Genomic DNA, 19,132 nt, shown 5'->3' on the forward strand with positions numbered 1-19,132 from the left:
TGTATATATTTAAATAAATCTTTAGAAAAGACCATAAGACATATATTAATCGATGCAGAATAATCCTGAACATTTCTCTTCTCTCTTGGCATGGAACATTCTACATAAACAGACATATTTATGTATGTTTGTATATAATTTCATATATGTAAGTACTTTTGTATGTTTATAGAAAAGTCCACGGCGAGAAGTGACATTAACCTTAATGAATGGCAATGAATAACATATCACAGATTTCAAGGCTGACAAAAAAATTTTTTTGGCTAATATTGAATTTTATTACATACAAGTTGTATGTATTTACACCACAAAATTTACACTTTTTGCATATATTCTTGGCATTGAAACAATTATCATAAAATATATAAGAATATATGCACATAATGATGTGAAAAAAGAATTTAAATTTTTAAATATTTCAATCATAAATGATATCACTCAACAGACGACCATTTACTTTTGCAGGCCAATAGTTTTTTCAAATACAAAAAGGCTCCACTAAAGGTTTTAACTTTTCAACAACATTATAAGACTCAGAAACCAATAATTTCCATGGTTTTCACAAAAAATTTTATTGAAATACACAGGAGATTTAAAATAAAAAAAAATACTAAATTTTAGGTTTAACATGGCGTACCAGATACACAACACTCGAATGGAGCACAGCCAGGCGTGCAAGGTCTGCAGACTTCAGCGGGTTGTGCACATGGACGACACGGGATGCTACAGGGAAACAGAAAAGGTTGGTAGTATTAGGAAAACTATAACAAAAATCATAGATTGTCAAATACCATCTGCAAAGAAGATCGCGCTGTTCCAATTGGGCCCGTAGGACATCACACGGCCGAACTTCATCGCAGCGACTAGACCGAAGGTTTCTTCGATAATACAAATTACTTCTGCTTGATCTTGGGTCCTGTGAGCTTTTTGGTCCCTTGATACCAAACCGGCCACGGGATGGACTGTCCCCCCTTTTAGTGCCACCATCGCTAGATGCTCTTCTTGCTCCTTCAGATTTTGATCTTCGTTTATTTTTCTGTGACTGCTGCCGATCAGAATCATCTCGACCTTTGCCTTTAGCCCCTTGGTTTTTGTAATCATCTGTAATAGCCTTTTTGTTCTTAGACTTATCTTTGCCTTCCTTTGCTGGATCACCACCATCATCCGTTTTGGGTTTCTTTTTATCTTTGCCAACATCATCTTTATTTTTTGCATTACTCTGGTCAGTTTTACCGCCTTTGTTCTTGTCTTTAATTTTGATATCGTAGCCACTGGACTTATCTTCGATTTCTGCAAAACGATCAGATTTGTTTTGTCCCGCGCCTCCTTTCTGTTTTTTCCCCTTATCGGTTTCATCCGGTTTTTTACCTTTTCCGGAGTCTGTTGCCACTTTATTGTCTGTGTCTGTTTTTTCACCCTTTTCGCCATCTTTTTTAGATTTCCCCGCCGAAGCTTGAGCATCTTTTTCGTCTGGCAAAGTCTTTTTACCTTTTCCCTGTTTATTTTTGTTTTCATCTGTTTCTGTTTCACCTTGTTTATTCTTAGATTTGGCTTTTGTTTTATCATCGCCATTATCTTCTGTATCCTTTCCCCCAGGTTTGTCAGACGATCCACGTTTATTTTTAGATTTGGCTTTATCTTTGTCATCGGCATCGTCGCCAGCGCGATCCTTCTTTTTATCAGATTTACTTTTGTCATCGCCAGAGTCCTTGCCTCCAGCTTTTTCAGTTGATTCTGGTTTATCCTTCGATTTACTCTTAGCTTTGTCATCGCCAGTGTCCTTGCCTCCAGCTTTTTCAGTTGATTCTGGTTTATCCTTCGATTTACTCTTAGCTTTGTCATCGCCAGTGTCCTTGCCTCCAGCTTTTTCAGTTGATTCTGGTTTATCCTTCGATTTACTCTTAGCTTTGTCATCGCCAGAGTCCTTGCCTCCAGGTTTTTCAGTTGATTCTGGTTTATCCTTCGATTTACTCTTAGCTTTGTCATCGCCAGAGTCCTTGCCTCCAGCTTTTTCAGTTGATTCTGGTTTATCCTTCGATTTACTCTTAGCTTTGTCATCGCCATCGTCATTATGGTCTTTCTTGAGCCCAGTCTTCCCTTTATCAGCTTCAGTTGCTTCTTTTCCTCCAGGTTTATCGGATTTATTCTTAGATTTGTCTTTATCTTTATCTTTAGCATCGCCATCGTCATCCTTATTAGTTGCGGACTTACGTTTTCCATCACTAGATTCCTTTTTATCGGCCATTTTTTTTGATGAATCTTCATTACCGCCATCTTTCTTGGGTTTATTGGTAGCTTCTTTTTTTGCGTTATCATCATCTTTCGCCGAAGCTCCTTTTTTCGCCTTTGCCAGTGCTTGGGCTTTCGCCTCATCAGCAGCATCATTTTTACCAGGTTTCTGAGATTTCTTTTTCAAAGACTCTCTTTTTGCATCATCATCTTTTCCGGACTTATTTTTAGATTTCCTAGAAGACTCGTCTTTTACATCTCCGGCAGTGTCTTTTTCTTTTCGGTTTTTATTGGATGATCCTTTCTTATCGCCATCCTCTTTATCATTGCTTTTCGTCTGCTTACTACCCGCTCTCTTTCCACTGTCACCTTTGTTGGCTCCACGATTCTTGTCCTTCCTCGAGTTTGTCAAGGAATCGCTATCATCACCACGTTTCTTTCCTTTGTCTTTACGCCTTTCATTATGCTTGCTACCCTCTCCTCCCTCACGGGAAAGGCGATTTTTCTCCCTTCCATGTAGCTTACCATCTTTTCTTTCACGGGATCCATATTCGTCAAATGATTCTAAGCCAAGAATATCGATTTTATGAAGTTATCAAACAATTGTAATTATTTTGAATACAAATATTACCTGATCGATGTGGTCGAATGTTTGTACTATTGCCTCCTTCGAAGACTGTATACTTCTCTCGACATTGTTGGCGGTTATAACTCTTTATAATTTTATGACAAATCCTTTTAAGCAACGAATAGGTATGGTCATTCAATGAAGAACCATGGCAACAGCAATGACAACGAAAAGGGCTGCATCTGTTCTGATTTTCATTGCAAAAAATTTTGGTTGAACTTGACGAACTAGCAGGAAAAGGAACAAAGCGGCGATTAAGAAAGACATTACATTATTTTTTGAATTTAAACTACATACCCCGATGGTGAATCGCAACAAATGGGTCCTAAGTTAAATACCATGTTCTTTGAATTTTCATTTTTTTGTTAAGGTGTAAATTTAAAATCTAAATTTTGTATAGCTTTCAAGAGAGATGACTTTAAACACGTAGATATTTGTTTTCAATCGGATAACAGTTCCAAAGTCAATGCCATTTGAAAACAAATTCAACTTAGTATTGTCCTATTATTTGTAACTACTTAGATAACCAAGAAGAATTTATTCCAATTATCACAATTTTTAGTTATATTATTGTTTTAATGTATTTATGTTTCATAGGAAATTGTTTATACACAATTATGGAAACTCTCAAAGCGCAAAAGTCAGTGACTTAATACCAGAAATTATTTGCTCGGATGATCCCTTTGATGGCAAAAGAGTTACGAAGTCGCAAGTACTTCCACATGCTGCCTGATTTCATTAAAAAAAACATAGTTACTTTGATTATATACAGACACAGGCATTTTGCAAGTTATTCATATTGTCTTTTATTGCGCCTACTCCATGTCCATGCATTACGTTGTTGCGATAATTTTGTTAAATAATTGACTATGACTTGAAAATTGCGTACTAGAGTTTAAGTTTACCAACACACGACATTTTCCAAAACACAACGATGCTCAATGTGGATATAGCGTACCTACATACATATATTCATACTCTTTTCGAACGCGTGTTCATTCGTTAGGCTAGAATGATTTTCTTTCTTTCTTCGCCTTTCCTAAATGCTTCACAGGCGACAATATTCAACTACTCCAAACGTAACTTGCAGACAACAATTTGTAATTTGAACAAATTGCTTAAATTTTTTTCCAACGCATGGCATTTAACTCAGTTTCATTGAATGCATATAAATAGGAGAGTGAGTCTATTTTGCATTGTTAGTCTTGAGCCACTCTTGTGACAAAAGTGTACTAAAACGGATTATTTACTTTCGAGCGGAATTTATACCCAAGCAATATAAACCATGGATATATCAAATAGAATCCTAATACTAACCCTTAGCATGCTCTTGCTAATAAGTATCTCGCAGGCTATTCCTAAATATGAAGAGAATCCAAAGTGAGTTTTTCATGTGCCTTCTTTATATTAGAGAGAAGAAGTTTACTTTTGATAAGAAAAAGGGTTTCAAAGTTCCTTGAAATGTCGAAAATATCCGTCTTAAAAATGAATTGGTCTGAACAGTAGGATCAACATGTCGTATAAGTAATATTGACATCGTTTGCATATGAGGGCTTAAGAACATTCTAGTTCCAAACTTTAAAAGTTAGTTTTGTTCACAGCTGAATTCTAATTGAATAATTCTGAATTTCAGATCTTATGCTGAAAAATCCCAATGGAATCGGTCATACTATAACGAAAATAAGACCCAACTCAATGAACCACAAACAGCTTCAACGAAAGACAGACTCGAGCGTCTTGGTTACACAACTGGTTATGGCAGTTTAAATGTATGTACGAATGACTATATTGTTTTGATATATGCAAAATCGATTTAAAAATTATATTAAGGGATATCCGGGTGGCACTGGACTATCGGCATATAATCCCATTAAGCTGGATCTAGGAGGAGTCGTCTTGGGCACTCTTGTTGGCATTGGCGCTATTATTCTTATACCCAAAATTCTATCAGCCTTTCATGGCGGCTACGGTGGCTATGGACGAAGTAAGTTGGCGAGTTCAAATGGAAATTCTTGTTGCCATTAATCACCATCCACTGTGTTGCAGGTGAAAACGACGATTTGACGTCACTGAGCAGCATGATTAACAAAATCGACGATGTGCTGGGACAGAATAACATTGACTCTACCAGCTGTATGCAGCGCGCCGTTTGCGGTTATGTACGTTCAACCGAGTACAATATGAAGGCCGGATCTTCAGACCAAATGGATGAATTCATTCACATGTTGTCCGAGTAAGTAAAACTATTTTTGTTTTTGTTTACATTCGCTTTAGATGAAACATCGTTCTAAATATAACGCGCTTATAATCACAATTAGCTTCATTCCCATTCGCTTTTGATGAAAATATGAAAAAACCTAATTATAGAAACCAAAAAAAAAAAAAAAACAAAAAACAAAAAAACAGAATTAAGAAAATAACACCAATACACATTGACATCGGTGTATATACAAACAGACATACATCAATATACAAGTGGGTAGATATATTTGTCGTTTTATATTAGTCTGTTACATAGACAAACGGATTTATTCACATGCGTATTCATGAGGTTCAATGCTATTCATATTCACTTCTCTGACGAGTCAAATTCATTGTCATCTAAAGCCAAAAAAAAAAACAAAATAAGTATTGTTTATTTATCACATAAATACATAAAAATAGCTATCCTCGAACCAAGGGTATACTAGTGGGAGATTTGAACATTTACACAGTTTATCTATGGAATTAGTATTTTCTATAGCAGATAATTTTGATCATTTTTTTTTCTAGAAATGCTTTAGTTGACTACCTTTTGGATGGCACGGCAATAAAGGAGGCTTTAGAGCATGGGAAGCGAACCGATGACAGAGCCTGTGATGAAGTCTATTCCACTTGTCCCTTGGATAGTAAATCTGCCACAAATATTTTAATGAAATTGTTGCCCAAAAAACAATCAAAATCTAAGTCGCCAGGTGCTTAACTACAATGTCTAATGCTTAATCATAAGCACCAAAATCTTTATCACTTTGTTATAAAAAAAAAGCAAATAAATCAATTTCCAATAATTTAATGCATTACCAACAAATTTATTTAGTGTAAAGTGAAAGTGACTGAACCCTAAAAGAAATAACTGTGTGATTTGGGTGAAGATTTTTGAATGATTAATTTATAAATATTTTGTTTAACTTCATCCTTCTGGATGTTTTAAAAATGTGTTGATAATTTCTACAAGTTAAATGTTTGCACTTTGTTCACATTCAGCCATCATTGATTGCAATTGTTTCTCCTGTTCTTCAATAATCGGCAGCCAATGGTCAGATGGAGGATTAAATTTAAATGACTCAAAGTTGGGCAATTTGTTTAAATTACTAGGAACAGTTTTTCGATGTGAGTTCTTTTCATGCATTATCCGTTCTAGTTTGTCAACCAAACTATTAGATTCTTTTATCAAATCATCGATCGATTGTAACAGAGCATACCAATCGATTTTTTGTGTGCCAATCAATGAGTTACCCCTTAGGCGAAAGGGAAAGGGCACAAAACTGCGCCATGGTTTATACGGTTCAATCGTGTAGGGTATAAAGGGTCGTTGTGAATCCATTTCAATAGCATCATCTTCAAAGTGCCATGCGTCAATTGTTGGACACGTAGCCGAACCACTTGGAGGACGACTTGGTGACTTGGTATCCTCTTCCTTCACATAAAACTTGCGAATTTTTTCAATTTGATCAGCTACTCTTTTCTCAACATCGGATAATAGAACATTACCCTCGTCATCGACTTCAGGTATGTAGGAATTGACAACACTATCATTGTAAGCTTTCGGCAACAGCGTTTGGGTTGATCGTGTTGATTGTTCGATCGTGTCCGTCATCTGAGACATGCTGTAGGTCAACACATCTGCAAAAAGAATAATAAGCTAGGATCTATAGCATCTCATACTTACATTGTTGGTAGCCATCCTTCTTCTTTGAATATTGACCATCCGTAAGAATTCCAATCTCTTTATACAAAATCAAATCACTTTGTGCTCCCAGACTCTTTTCTTTCATCAATTTGGTAGGCACAATATCTGTCTGAAGTGCCACATTAGCTTTGCCAGCTCGTAAACGCCTAAATTTAAGACGAAAAAAAATATATATAAAAGAAGATATATCAAAAGAAATTTACATTTTCACCTAGAAGCGTCCAGGAGTTTGGCGCGAAGCAAAGCATTTTTGTCTGGCTTAGACAGAGTTGACACGCTAACTGCCCGCCATGGAGGTCTCTTAGCTTCCGTTTCCTTCTCCTTCTCAGCAGCCAGTTCCTTCATACGTTTCCAGCTATTTTTTGCCCTAAAATTGCAAAAATGTTTGTTAATATAAGATTTCTTGTCAATCTAATTCCATCCTTATTTTGTTTTTTTTTTTATATTATAAGTTCTCACCTGCTTAAGGCTACACTGCGATTGTGCAATGCTAAAGCCGCTTGCTGCTCTTCCACACTCTGCGCCTCGCTGCTTTCTGACGATGTTGCACTGTTGTTGGTGCCAGCAATTGATTGGAACTTACTCATGTTGCCGAATCAAGTTTTATTTTTACCCTTTTTTTTTCAATTTTAAATGTGTGTTGGTATGAGAGGTCGATGTATAAAAAACTTTATCCTTAGTCAATACATCGATGCATAAACAATTTAGCACATCCATGTTGCCATGGTATCCTGTTTAAAACGGTGGCGCATTTATAGCCTTAATTCTTACTGTTCATACTGAGATGTTTATTTAAGCATTAAAAATAAAATTCAGCCATTTTAGCTGTAAATCCGCCTCTGTGTAAAAGCTGGCATAGAAATGTCTTATTTCGTTTACATAAGTACATAATATATATGGTAGGGTGGGCAGAAAAACTCCACATTTCGAGTATTATCAGTTAATAACTTATACGCACAGTGTGACAGCTCAGCCAATAAATTTCGTGGCAATACTCGGAGGAAAAAATTCATATTAAGAAATCAGAAGGTATAAGAGAGGAATCTCAAACGCAAGAGAATAATAAACAGCAAGTTTTTGTACAGCAAAAGTAACAAAATTGCGTGATTAGTACTGACTGTACATAGTTTCGAATAACTGACTAATTATATGAGAAATCAGAGTAGGGCTGAGTTTTATATGTGTTCTGTTTTAAACAATTGACAGTTTCGTTTTATTACTTACATACTTGATTTTACTAGCAATGTAATAACACTTAAAATTTTTATAATTATCGGTATAAATTTACTTTATTGCTGTCATTTGTTTTCTAAGAGTTGTGATAAAATGCATTTAAAATGCGAATTGTTTCACCGTTGTAACCCTCTAGATGTGGCCTGCCGGCTTGGTAACCGCATTCTGTAAATAGCTCAGTACTCTGACGATGGAACCAATAGTTTTTCGTAGCACTGCTGGAGTTCAAGTCAAGCGTATTCAACTGGAATATGCCAAAATGAAAAACACGGCCGTCGGTCTGAATAGATTGCACCACTATGGGTCTCGTAAGGGCACCAGCTGTGGAATTTCCGTGCAATTGTTTAGCACGTGCCACTGCTAATGCAAACGCCTTAACCATAGTTCTCGCTTGAAATTGATTTTCTGTCACTTCAGAGCCATGTGAATTCCTTGTAAGATGTTTATCAAAGTAAGCAAAGAGTGTATGAGGATGCGAGCAATTTACATCTGGCCGGAATGCTAAAAATAAAGCAATATCCATTTGTATTTATTTCTTATGTCATATTAATCTTACTTACGGTATAAATTGTCTTCAGTATAAATTTGACACTTTGGTATAGAAATTGTGCATTTCATTGGGTAAAGATCAGGCAAATCTCCATCAAATTTTCCCTTAATGGTACTTAAAGCACGTGTAGAGCAAATAAGTTTGTCTGCTTTGGTATCGAATCCAAGTAGATCACCATCCTTGCTAATCGATGTTTTGAAGCCAGCATTGTCGACCAGTTTACGGCGTACCGAGACAGATCGACCCGCTAACTTTTCAATTTCAAATAATAATTTGTTTAGCAGAAGCCGACTGAAAAGTGAATTACGAGGTTACTTGGAGCGGAATATTAATACTTAATTGCAGTATTTACTTGCGTCTTTCATGCGAAATACCATAAACTCGTGGCAAGTTAAAAGCGGGCCGATCAACCAGCTTGACTTTGGGCAACTTCACTTGCTCTGCATCAAGCACATGGGATGACAGAATGGCATGACGGACATTCTTGTCCAGGACACTCGGTAGCTGCTGATTTTTAATAGCATCATCAATGTGTTGTGGAAAGTTTTGAATCTCTATCGAGTTCGTTAACACCTGGGCCTGAGGTATACCCCCAAGTAACACATTGTTGTCGGAAAATAAGTGGCAGGGATTAGAGTGCCAATTGGGGTGAGTATGATCCTCTAGTACTGGCTTTAACGCTGACCCGATAATATTAACCCTGTGTAAATAAATGAAAGTTAAATTTTGATTCAACGGCTACATAACATACTTACACTTTTCGTTCGCGCTTGGGCTCCAGAATCTCTTCCGGAGACTTAACTTGCACTCCCAATCTCTGCAGCTCTGCAGCGGCACCAGTTTCACGAGGCACACGTTTACCTTGCACCAGCCAATGCTTTTTGAAATGCCACCCAATGTGTTGGGCGCACAATTTGTTTGTCAGACGCATTCTAATACAGTTTTTTAATTAATAAATAACGAAAAAAAGGTTATGCTTATGTTATAATATGCGGATAGTCTGACCAAAGATGTGCAATAAAATAAATGGCCAAAAAAATACTAAATGACTGCTACTGTAACCAATACAGAAATTCATTTGGTATTTCCACGGTATGTGCATGCAGTCACATTAGCGTTAAAGCGGAAGGAAGTTTTGTTGAATAATTGTTCAATTTGTAGTTAAGATATATTGTAATCTAGTAGCTCTAACTTGTTGGTAAGTATTTATTTGGCCCCTGTAGATTGCGTAAAATGCGCCATCATCAGTTTGATGTAGTTTTGAATTAAACTTTTTGCTTGATGCCAACAGCGTAAATCAGCCATTATGCCCCGGTATCGTGAATGGGACTTAGCCTGCAAAGTGTATGTTGGTAATTTGGGATCCTCGGCATCAAAATACGAGATTGAAAACGCCTTTAGCAAATATGGGCCTTTGAAAAATGTGTGGGTGGCTCGTAACCCGCCAGGTTTTGCATTTGTTGAGTTCGAGGACAGGCGAGATGCTGAGGACGCAACCCGTGCACTTGACGGCACACGCTGCTGTGGCACACGCATTCGCGTGGAAATGTCTTCGGGTCGATCGCGTGAGCGCAGCCGTCGTGGTGGAGGACAATCGGGTGAGGCTGGCAGCAACCGTGGAGGGGCCGGACGACACAGGTAATTTGTTTGACTAAATTAAAATATTAAATACACGAAATTTAATTTGGATTTGTTGCGCATAGCAGTTTTCAATTGCCATTCTCCGAACGAATATTCGATAAAATGATGTATCACAGTTTGTTTAAAAGACAAAAAAAAAAACATAGCGTAAAATCAGAGGCTTAGATATTTTGTATTCCCCCCTTTCATTAAAAGTTGTGTTCTTGTTAAACGAGAGTTATCGACATTTTTACAGAACTTCTACTACTACTCTACTGCTACCTCTTCCTTCTACTACTACTACAACAACAACAACAACAGCAACATCTTCACGATTCACAGCTACAGCTCCTCCTTCGTCGCAATCTGCACAGCCAAAACCATCAGCAGGGTTAACAGCAAGTTTTTCAACTATAAAACAACTAATTACAATGCTCTGCACCCCGGCACTCCAGACGTTACGTTTAGAATCCAACAACGCAATCCCCATCATTATCACCACAGCACACAACGCAAGAATCACTAAACACACCACCAATCCACAGCCAGCGATAAAGCAATATGTATATAAATTCACCATGAAACATTTATTTCCAAGCATACAAATATGAGGCTATCCATATTTATTTTGATATCCGACAAAAAGGTTTTATCCATTTCATGCTTCGTCATGAAAATGCGAACTTAAGTGCCGTCCATTACTCCATTCGCATTTGAACTCTCAAAAGAGAACAAGGTATATACACGTATTCCGACGAGGAAATTCTCATGCATACACATTAGTAAACGGTATTGTAATGATTTTGCTTGTGTGTATTCGCCCAATACGACTATTCGCAGGTTGTCAGCTTGATTATTATTTCGATTTTGCTTTAATAATATAGTTTAATTTGGATTATTCTGCTGAACTGTACCATTTTAACATCATCAACTCGACCATCATACGCAACGTCAGCGAATTGGAGCAGCATCATCTCTGAGCATCAATCCAGCTGTACCACCTGCCCGTCCTCCTTTCCACAACCTAGTGCGTTCCCAACAAACCAACTTCACTTCTCTACTCTGCTCAGCTCAGCTCAGTAAATTGACTCGTTACAACAACAACCAACCAACCACCTACTCCAGCAATCAACAAACCACAACGCACATATCGAGTGCCTACAGAACTTCCACACGTCTAAACGTACACTGTATGGTATTTAGATAAACATATTTTTTCGTTTTGTATACATATTCCGTTTTGTTGACCAGCAGCTGCTAATAGATATCGTTATATATTAGGTTACCTTTGTGCTAAGAGCTAAAACTAATTTCTTAATCAATTTGCCTCATCTATCAATGGTTTATTTTCAGATCACGCTCACCACGCCGTTCCCGTACGCCACGCAGTCGTAGTTTTTCCCGTGATCGACGCAGCCGTTCCGATTCCCGCGATCGCCATTAACAACAATTATCACAAAGGACTCCGCTTTGTAGCATCTACATATTTTGTATAATCAATAAGTTTTTTATCTTCCGAAAACCCATTGAGTTTTTTCCACAGTTCTAATTTTGATTTCTTTTCGTGTCCGAAACATGTAATATCATCCATCATACAAAGGTAAACAGTTTATCCAAAACAAAAATTCCCTGTACATGAATAAAAACTTATTTCTATCTGTGTATATTCACATTGTGACTACTCATTTTACTGATTTTAACCAGAAACGTATTGAAGTATTGATTTCCAGCAAGATGATGATGTGCTTGGCGCACATTTTATTTTGTGAGATATGTCGAGCTACTACTGTACAGTTTTCTTAGAAGTATTCTCGAATAATAATTTAAACAGGCGGCGCACAAGTGTAAAAATATTATTATGTATACTAACAAAAGGTACACTTTAAACTTAGTAAAAGACGCAACACAAATTCGTTGCACATTTCGCACTGGAATAAATCTTACGGCTAAGTCAATATGTGTTCTTCAGTTTGAAGAAGGCTTACAGCCCCAAATAATACATTCCTAACGCATGCGGTATGTATTTGATTCATTAACGTCAGATAGCTCGCCTTTGAAACTGATATCAATTACAAAGTCCAAGTCCCGGTTATTACGTTCATTGGGCTTCATTTGGAACGTTCCGGTTATTTCCTCATTCTTTTTGGCAGTCAAGTGGTCATCCAGATAAAACACAGTCTGCTTCCAGTGCGTGTATGTGGAATCGGGGGATGTGCTAAAGCCCAGACGCTTGTGACACTTTGTGAACTCAATGTTAAAATACGTGACCAATGCTTGAACAAAGTCATTGCGCTTAATGGTCAAATTGAATTTGGACGAGAAATTCAGATCGGCTTTCTGCACTGTATACAGATCGACTTCCTTAACCATACAGGCTGTGGATACTACTTGCTTGGGATCGACAACATCTACGAGTGGTTCAGTGACGGCCACTTTGCGTATACAACTCATGTCAAAACCGTAAACATCATCCCACCAGTTAATCTTCTCGTCCTTATACTGACGATCTTCGATAGCGGTTATATAGAGAGTTCCTCTGTCCGGGAACATCATTCCATTAGGTTTTAGCCATTTGTCTCGAGCATACAGTACAGTGTCCAGCATTGATTCATAGAAGAGACAGTATCTAAAATGATTGACGGAAAGTTTTAAAACCATTCACCAAAAATAAAATTTCTTTAAACATACCCCATCCACTCTGAAATTATGATGTCGACCTTCTCGATGCCATTTGGCAATTCGACTTCTTCAATTTTGCCCTTAACGACCTGAATCACATTTTCCAAATTGTTGTCTATGACTACTTGACGCGCGAACTCAATAATGTTCGAGCAATCGACGGCAAATACTTGTGCTGCACCGGCTTTGGCTGCAAACATGGAGAGTATTCCGGTTCCACAACCCACATCCAGTACAGTCTGAAAGGAAATCAATGCGTTATTTTTAAGCTGTATCTTCTATGGGTGTCCACCACGTGTCTTACCTTGCCCTGGAATAAATGCTTATTGTGGTACATGGCATTGCGGTAGGTGACAGTTCGCACTTCGTCCTTTAGCATCTCCTCGTGGATACCAAAATGTGCGTAAGAGTCAAAGTAATAATCTCTTGACGTCATTTCATCTGCATTTGAACTGGCGCCATCAGCGCCCGGAGATGCACCGTCAGCTCCTGCAGTAGCACCGGATCCGCTTTGCGGTAATTTTTTTAGCACATTGTTCGCGTTGGATGTGAGGCTGAGGCCGGTAGCAACACCCGATGGACCTTCAGTAACCGAATCCATTGTTATATCTATGGTAGACTGCAGGAAGACATCCAATTATACTGACCACATGCTGAAAATATCTACTTACCATTATCTAAGTTTTAGCTTTGTCTGCACAGCGTGAAAAAATATGGCAGCAATTGAACCGTCGTTGAATTCCTGGTCTGCGTCTGCCTTCTTTTCCCTCCCAAACACGCGGACAGTGTGACCTTATAGCGCGATACCAATCTAAAATACCAAATGCGATGAACACGCGAAACTTGGTCCAGTGTTGGAAAACGCGGACCAGTGTTGTCAAATGGACTTTTTAAGCGTTTAGGTATTTTCAATATAGTTCAAATTAATTTTATCTTAATAAATTATGCTGCTTTTAATACTGAATATTTTAATTCACAATTGTTAGTATGAAATTTTTAAAGTCCTAAGGCCTACACTGGTTAGTATTTCTTAATACGCTCGAACGGTCACACTGTAATTTTGGCGGCAAAATCTGCATTTACATTTACTTACACACTCCCGCGTCCATTGCAGAAACAAAACTCGCAGTCTTTACAACGCTTAATTAAAGAAGTAATAATTGGAACTAGACTTAATCAGAATGGAGGGCTTTGACGATGCTGGTGTATTCTTCTCTGATAACTTCGGAAATGATCATCAACCTGATGGGGCCCAGATTAACTTGCAGGCTGTGAAGAAGAAATACAAGGAATTCATTCGTACCTTTAACGAGGACAATTTCTTCTACAAATACAGGTAAGTCACACTCGATTAAAAGTGCAAGCCTTTCATATATTAATGGGCAACGGTATGTGTATCTAGAGACACTTTGAAGCGCAACTATCTCAATGGACGTTATTTCCTTGAAATTGAAATGGAGGACTTGGTGGGATTCGATGAGGCCCTGGCAGATACATTGAACAAGCAGCCGACAGAGCATTTGCAGATTTTCGAAGAAGCGGCCCGCGAGGTGGCTGATGAAATAACAGCGCCTCGTCCCGAGCATGAGGAGCACATGCAGGATATTCAAATACTGCTTTCGTCCAGCGCAAATCCAACAAATGTTCGTGAGATAAAGTCTGACAGTGTGTCACGTCTGGTGAAAATTGCCGGTATAATTGTGGCGGCTTCGGGCATTAGGGCCAAGGCCACACGCATGTCGATTATGTGTCGGTCCTGCAGCACAGTTATTCCAAATCTTAAGGTTAATCCTGGCCTAGAGGGTTATGCCCTGCCACGCAAATGCACCACCGAGCAGGCTGGTCGCCCTAAATGTCCTTTAGATCCGTTTTTTATTATGCCGGATAAATGCAAATGTGTAGACTTCCAAACGCTCAAGTTGCAGGAACTGCCAGACTTTGTGCCGCAGGGTGAAATACCTCGGCACTTGCAGTTGTTCTGCGATCGATCCTTGTGCGAGCGTGTTGTTCCCGGAAATCGTGTGCTTATCCAAGGCATCTATTCGATTCGTAAAGTGGGTAAACCCTCCCGTCAAGATGGCCGAGAGAAGGCAGTTGTAGGTGTAAGGGCGCCATACATGCGAGTGGTGGGCATCACTGTGGACACTGAGGGCGCTGGAGCAATTTCTCGCTACAGCAATATCACCATCGATGAGGAAGACAACTTCAGGCGTATGGCCGCCTCCAGTGACATTTACGATCGTCTGTCCAAATCTCTGGCTCCCAGCATATTTGGTTCCAACGACATTAAGAAGGCCATTACTTGCCTAATGTTTGGTGGATCGCGAAAACGTCTGCCAGACGGTCTTTGCAGACGTGGCGATATCAACGTGTTGTTGCTGGGTGATCCGGGAACAGCTAAATCCCAATTGCTTAAGTTTGTGGAGAAAGTGGCCCCAATTGGTGTTTATACATCGGGTAAGGGCTCTAGTGCAGCTGGTCTAACAGCCTCTGTTATGAAAGATCCTCACACGGTAAGCATTTGAGAAGCAAGTTTAGAATTCTTTTAAAAAAACAAATAATAATCTTTAACATTACAGCGAAACTTTGTCATGGAAGGCGGAGCCATGGTCTTGGCCGACGGAGGTGTCGTTTGCATTGATGAGTTCGACAAAATGCGTGAAGATGATCGTGTGGCCATCCACGAGGCCATGGAACAGCAAACCATATCTATCGCTAAGGCTGGCATCACAACCACCCTAAACTCGCGTTGTTCTGTTCTGGCAGCAGCCAATTCCATTTTCGGCCGTTGGGATGATACCAAAGGGGAGGAGAATATTGATTTTATGCCAACGATCTTGTCGAGATTCGATATGATATTCATTGTCAAAGATGTGCACGATGAGGCGCGGGACATTACGTTGGCTAAGCATATCATCAATGTCCATCTCAGTTCGAACAAGTCGGCTCCTACAGAGCCAGCCGAGGGTGAAATATCATTGGCTACATTCAAGAAATACATCCACTACTGTCGCACACATTGCGGACCGCGTCTAAGCGAGGCTGCCGGCGAGAAACTAAAGAGTCGCTATGTTCTGATGCGTAGTGGCGCTGGTCAGCAGGAAAAGAACTCCGATAAGCGTCTTAGCATTCCCATAACTGTCCGCCAGCTGGAGGCTGTGATCCGCATTTCAGAATCTTTGGCTAAAATGCGTTTGCTTCCATTTGCTACTGATGAGCATGTTAACGAAGCACTGCGTCTGTTCCAAGTATCGACTCTCGATGCCGCCATGACAGGCAGCTTGGCTGGCGCCGAGGGTTTCACCACAGAGGAGGATCAAGAGACTCTAAACCGTATAGAGAAACAATTGAAGCGTCGCTTTGCCATCGGATCTCAAGTGTCGGAACAAAATATTTTACAGGTAATCAATTGAATCTTAGTTCAATTTATGAACATATAAATAACATTTGATTTTTCCTTTTAGGACTTTTTGCGACAAAAGTATGAGGAGCGAACTGTTATGAAAGTTATTCACACCATGATTCGAAGAGGCGAACTACAGCACAGAATGCAGCGCAAAATGTTGTATCGCATTTGCTAATCCCTTTTCACATTTAAATTATTTGCCTAGTACAACATTTTTTCTAAGTTATTAAGTTTTCATCTCACAAATGAACTTTGAATTTATAATTATTTGTTCGTAAATTTCTTTATTTTCCCTATATTTTATTTCTAAAAATTCCCATTTATCATAATAAACTCAGAAATTTAGCGTCTAATTTTATTGCTAGTGTTAACTAAGTAAGAGGATGTACACCATGCCGTATACGTAACGGAAATGCTACTTATTTACTTTATTAATTTTCCGGCTTCTTCGCAAAAAAATTAAACAACAAAAACTTAACATTCCAGTACAATCTTCCTTTTCCATCATCAAATGAAACTTATGGCTGCCATTTTATATATATAATGCTATGGTTAAGGGAAGAAATTGTTTATGTTAGACTTAGACAAATGTAAATATCGGAAGTACTCATCAGGTAGGCCCTACCGGCAGATATTTTTTTTTAATAATTCACTATATAAATTACCAATTACTTATGCAGTGGCGGATCCAGGGGGAAGGAACTGGTTGATAGTTGTACCCCAAAAAGGTTTGCAGTAAATTCAGTGCAAGATTCGCAGCAATCATGAATAGTAAAAAAAAACATATACCAAAAGTAGGGGGGAAGGGTCCCCTTTTGGATCCGCCCGTGTATGATTATGTGTAGGTTTAACTACCCATCAATTTGTGGTCCTAAATAATATATTTCCGAATGTGGACAATCCTCGAATCTACTCGCACGTTCCCTAGTGTCGGTCTATGTACGTATGTATGTATGTTTATACGTTTGTTTTGTATACGTCATTCGAACAGATCACAAAAACCAATCATATTCCCATTGGCTGCTTGCCAAATTCTTTTTAAAATATTTTCTCTTCTGTTTGCGAACGTTTATTACTTCCTTTTGTACAATTAGTATATGCATATGCATGTATTTCACAAATTACGTACGTATGTACATACATACGTTCTTGGCATTTCCATGGGTTCTGCAAATCTCGACAATTGTGAATGTACGGAAGGAAATATACAAATATCTCATGGGCAAACATTACTTGGTAATGTCAATCGCAAGAGTTATTGCAAATAAGAAAATCGTATACATATGGTATTTGAGATTAATTGTGATTAAAACGAAATCTTTCAGAGCTGTCTAAACTAAGGATGGGCTTAAAAAGCTTGTGCGTTTGCCGACAATGTTGTTTACCATGAAAAATGGATACATACATATATGTACATACATATGTGCGTGTCTGTTGAACGTCCAATATGCCGAATGACGTCAAGGCGTACCACAATTTATTGCATCAATCAAATAATGTCGGCAAATGTTGAATGAATTGGAAAATATGCCTTGTTTAGAATGCTTTAATTTACTTTCAAATAAAGCGAACGACAGGAAAGCATTAAATAAGGCTCTCGATCAAGTAAATATTTATATGTACATACAAATCTGGGAAATTCCATCTTCCATCGGTCTCTTCTTACCATGCCTAGAGAACTGGGAAACATTTGTTTTTCAACTCATATATAACTAATAATTCTCTTGCGTACTTTTCACTTTTCACATATTTGCCAGTCTATAATTTTGTTTGGCATTTCGGATTTGTTTTTTTTTTTTTTTTGAAAAGCCTTAGGTCATTGTGTGGGTTTAAATGGACTTTTGTTTAAAAGCAAATTTAATTAATTTATCATTGGAACAATGCAGATAAATACGTAAATAACAAATGCAATTCCAAAATGCATCAATATCGCCATTTGTCGTAACAGACCACAATAGTTCGATTTCAATTGAAAGTCTAAACAATAGCAAGTTAATTGAAATTTATACCGGACTGTAAATGAATGTTTTTTTAAACACTTTCCAAAGAATATAGGAACAGTCAGACAAATGTACGTGCATGTGCAAGTGCATGTGTATAAACATTCCATTAAAAGAACGATGCACCCAAGTTTTATTTACATGTGCATATGGAAACAGGAATGCATCCGCAGTCATTCATCTGTTTGTTCCCTCATGATCCTTTTACATAAACCAATTTACGCCATTACCTGTCCGGTGGTCGCAATGTAAGCTCCAATAGGCAAAGCACCTTCAAATATATATCTGTACACACACATACAAACAATGATTCTATAGTCCCATGCAAAGTCCATTGGTACGGGTGGGAGAGCAAACAAAAACTCAAAATTGTACTCATCGACACTTTGTAAATATGTATGTACATACATATGTCTAAATTGAATAATATCTATAATACTCTTTTTGCCATTATCCTTATATACTTGAATGTTGTATAATATTGGCTTTATGTCATTTCAAATATGTACTAAAAACTTTTGGTCATGAATTTTCTACCGAATTTAAAAGGGTATTCCAGTTTAAAAGTCAAATTTTTTTAGCGGTTTTTTGACGCTCGATAAAGAAAAAACAACTGTGAATATTTTTAGTATTCATATTTTTATAGTTTGTTTATTAATATCTCAAAAATAGATAAACAAAATAAATTTATGGAAACGTTCTGAACCACGAAAACTGAAAACAAGCAATTCCACACAAAAGCAGCTCAATTTTTTACACTAATTTTTCCTTTACAAATATTTGAAAAATACTAAAAGCAGGTATATATTTCAGTTTAAAAACTCAATAATTTTGAAAA

General features: G+C 38.0%; 7 protein-coding genes across 12 annotated transcripts; 3 read left to right on the top strand and 4 right to left on the bottom strand.

Moving 5' to 3' along the window:
* Window positions 1-574: 574 nt before the first annotated feature.
* Window positions 575-3,302, bottom strand: LOC6651728 (protein starmaker). Of its 4 annotated transcripts, none has more exons than XM_015176843.3 (5): window positions 3,155-3,302; window positions 2,861-3,084; window positions 1,786-2,793; window positions 792-1,713; window positions 575-723 (listed from the first exon to the last, which is right to left on the bottom strand). In XM_015176843.3, exons 1-5 carry the CDS (start codon window positions 3,196-3,198, stop codon window positions 624-626), a joined length of 2,298 nt encoding a protein of 765 aa, XP_015032329.2. In that variant the 5' UTR covers window positions 3,199-3,302; the 3' UTR covers window positions 575-623. The 4 variants fall into 4 exon arrangements, with proteins under 4 accessions (XP_015032329.2, XP_046866099.1, XP_023036410.1 ...); XM_047010143.1 differs by having other exon boundaries at window positions 792-1,708; window positions 1,781-2,793; XM_023180642.2 differs by having other exon boundaries at window positions 792-1,967; window positions 2,040-2,793; window positions 3,155-3,301.
* Window positions 3,303-4,142: 840 nt separating this feature from the next.
* LOC6651729 lies at window positions 4,143-5,874 on the top strand. Its single transcript, XM_002072959.3, has 5 exons — window positions 4,143-4,237; window positions 4,491-4,626; window positions 4,688-4,841; window positions 4,904-5,090; window positions 5,630-5,874. Exons 1-5 carry the CDS (start codon window positions 4,143-4,145, stop codon window positions 5,817-5,819), a joined length of 762 nt encoding a protein of 253 aa, XP_002072995.1. The 3' UTR covers window positions 5,820-5,874.
* A 56-nt stretch (window positions 5,875-5,930) lies between these two features.
* On the bottom strand, window positions 5,931-7,393 carry LOC6651730. The gene is made up of 4 exons (XM_002072960.4): window positions 7,266-7,393; window positions 7,018-7,173; window positions 6,786-6,952; window positions 5,931-6,739 (listed from the first exon to the last, which is right to left on the bottom strand). Exons 1-4 carry the CDS (start codon window positions 7,391-7,393, stop codon window positions 6,072-6,074), a joined length of 1,119 nt encoding a protein of 372 aa, XP_002072996.2. The 3' UTR covers window positions 5,931-6,071.
* A 582-nt stretch (window positions 7,394-7,975) lies between these two features.
* Window positions 7,976-9,619, bottom strand: LOC26529786 (39S ribosomal protein L37, mitochondrial). The gene is made up of 4 exons (XM_015176993.3): window positions 9,345-9,619; window positions 8,942-9,289; window positions 8,600-8,880; window positions 7,976-8,540 (listed from the first exon to the last, which is right to left on the bottom strand). The coding sequence occupies exons 1-4, from the start codon at window positions 9,518-9,520 to the stop codon at window positions 8,116-8,118; spliced, it is 1,230 nt and encodes a 409-aa protein (XP_015032479.1). The 5' UTR covers window positions 9,521-9,619; the 3' UTR covers window positions 7,976-8,115.
* A 53-nt stretch (window positions 9,620-9,672) lies between these two features.
* On the top strand, window positions 9,673-11,873 carry LOC6651577 (RNA-binding protein 1). Of its 3 annotated transcripts, none has more exons than XR_006953981.1 (4): window positions 9,673-9,787; window positions 9,881-10,227; window positions 10,466-11,404; window positions 11,563-11,630. XR_006953981.1 is itself a non-coding variant. In XM_002072961.4 (3 exons), the coding sequence occupies exons 2-3, from the start codon at window positions 9,896-9,898 to the stop codon at window positions 11,651-11,653; spliced, it is 423 nt and encodes a 140-aa protein (XP_002072997.1). In that variant the 5' UTR covers window positions 9,680-9,787; window positions 9,881-9,895; the 3' UTR covers window positions 11,654-11,873. The 3 variants fall into 3 exon arrangements, 1 of the variants encoding a protein (XP_002072997.1); XR_006953982.1 differs by having other exon boundaries at window positions 10,466-11,399; XM_002072961.4 differs by lacking the exon at window positions 10,466-11,404 and having other exon boundaries at window positions 9,680-9,787; window positions 11,563-11,873.
* A 59-nt stretch (window positions 11,874-11,932) lies between these two features.
* Window positions 11,933-13,684, bottom strand: LOC6651578 (protein arginine N-methyltransferase 1-B). Its single transcript, XM_002072962.4, has 4 exons — window positions 13,560-13,684; window positions 13,193-13,507; window positions 12,898-13,127; window positions 11,933-12,835 (listed from the first exon to the last, which is right to left on the bottom strand). Exons 1-4 carry the CDS (start codon window positions 13,560-13,562, stop codon window positions 12,214-12,216), a joined length of 1,170 nt encoding a protein of 389 aa, XP_002072998.2. The 5' UTR covers window positions 13,563-13,684; the 3' UTR covers window positions 11,933-12,213.
* Window positions 13,685-13,959: 275 nt separating this feature from the next.
* LOC6651579 (DNA replication licensing factor Mcm5) lies at window positions 13,960-16,647 on the top strand. Its single transcript, XM_002072963.4, has 4 exons — window positions 13,960-14,224; window positions 14,291-15,401; window positions 15,468-16,289; window positions 16,353-16,647. The coding sequence occupies exons 1-4, from the start codon at window positions 14,070-14,072 to the stop codon at window positions 16,467-16,469; spliced, it is 2,205 nt and encodes a 734-aa protein (XP_002072999.1). The 5' UTR covers window positions 13,960-14,069; the 3' UTR covers window positions 16,470-16,647.
* Window positions 16,648-19,132: the final 2,485 nt, after the last annotated feature.

Source organism: Drosophila willistoni, chromosome 3R (assembly GCF_018902025.1).
Source record: "Drosophila willistoni isolate 14030-0811.24 chromosome 3R, UCI_dwil_1.1, whole genome shotgun sequence".
NCBI lineage: Eukaryota > Metazoa > Arthropoda > Insecta > Diptera > Drosophilidae > Drosophila > Drosophila willistoni.

Bases quoted from the DNA above. Each gene is read 5' to 3' on its own strand.
- LOC6651728 (XM_023180640.2), bottom strand. From the start codon at position 3,198: ATGGTATTTAACTTAGGACCCATTTGTTGCGATTCACCATCGGG. The intron at 3,085-3,154 runs GTATGTAGTTTA...TTTTCCTGCTAG, and splicing joins TGTTGCGATTCACCATCGGG to TTCGTCAAGTTCAACCAAAA. The intron at 2,794-2,860 runs GTAATATTTGTA...TTCTTGGCTTAG, and splicing joins CATTCGACCACATCGATCAG to AATCATTTGACGAATATGGA.
- LOC6651729 (XM_002072959.3), top strand. From the start codon at position 4,143: ATGGATATATCAAATAGAATCCTAATACTAACCCTTAGCATGCTCTTG. The intron at 4,238-4,490 runs GTGAGTTTTTCA...TCTGAATTTCAG, and splicing joins AAATATGAAGAGAATCCAAA to ATCTTATGCTGAAAAATCCC. The intron at 4,627-4,687 runs GTATGTACGAAT...AATTATATTAAG, and splicing joins CTGGTTATGGCAGTTTAAAT to GGATATCCGGGTGGCACTGG.
- LOC6651730 (XM_002072960.4), bottom strand. From the start codon at position 7,393: ATGAGTAAGTTCCAATCAATTGCTGGCACCAACAACAGTGCAACATCG. The intron at 6,953-7,017 runs GTGAAAATGTAA...TCTTAAATTTAG, and splicing joins AAACTCCTGGACGCTTCTAG to GCGTTTACGAGCTGGCAAAG. The intron at 6,740-6,785 runs GTAAGTATGAGA...TTCTTTTTGCAG, and splicing joins GAAGGATGGCTACCAACAAT to ATGTGTTGACCTACAGCATG.
- LOC26529786 (XM_015176993.3), bottom strand. From the start codon at position 9,520: ATGCGTCTGACAAACAAATTGTGCGCCCAACACATTGGGTGGCATTTC. The intron at 9,290-9,344 runs GTAAGTATGTTA...TTATTTACACAG, and splicing joins CCCAAGCGCGAACGAAAAGT to GGTTAATATTATCGGGTCAG. The intron at 8,541-8,599 runs GTAAGTAAGATT...CTTTATTTTTAG, and splicing joins TACTGAAGACAATTTATACC to CATTCCGGCCAGATGTAAAT.
- LOC6651577 (XM_002072961.4), top strand. From the start codon at position 9,896: ATGCCCCGGTATCGTGAATGGGACTTAGCCTGCAAAGTGTATGTTGGT. The intron at 10,228-11,562 runs GTAATTTGTTTG...GTTTATTTTCAG, and splicing joins GGAGGGGCCGGACGACACAG to ATCACGCTCACCACGCCGTT.
- LOC6651578 (XM_002072962.4), bottom strand. The intron at 13,128-13,192 runs GTAAGACACGTG...ATTTCCTTTCAG, and splicing joins AGCATTTATTCCAGGGCAAG to ACTGTACTGGATGTGGGTTG. The intron at 12,836-12,897 runs GTATGTTTAAAG...CAATCATTTTAG, and splicing joins ATAATTTCAGAGTGGATGGG to ATACTGTCTCTTCTATGAAT.
- LOC6651579 (XM_002072963.4), top strand. From the start codon at position 14,070: ATGGAGGGCTTTGACGATGCTGGTGTATTCTTCTCTGATAACTTCGGA. The intron at 15,402-15,467 runs GTAAGCATTTGA...TTAACATTACAG, and splicing joins TTATGAAAGATCCTCACACG to CGAAACTTTGTCATGGAAGG. The intron at 16,290-16,352 runs GTAATCAATTGA...TTTTCCTTTTAG, and splicing joins CGGAACAAAATATTTTACAG to GACTTTTTGCGACAAAAGTA.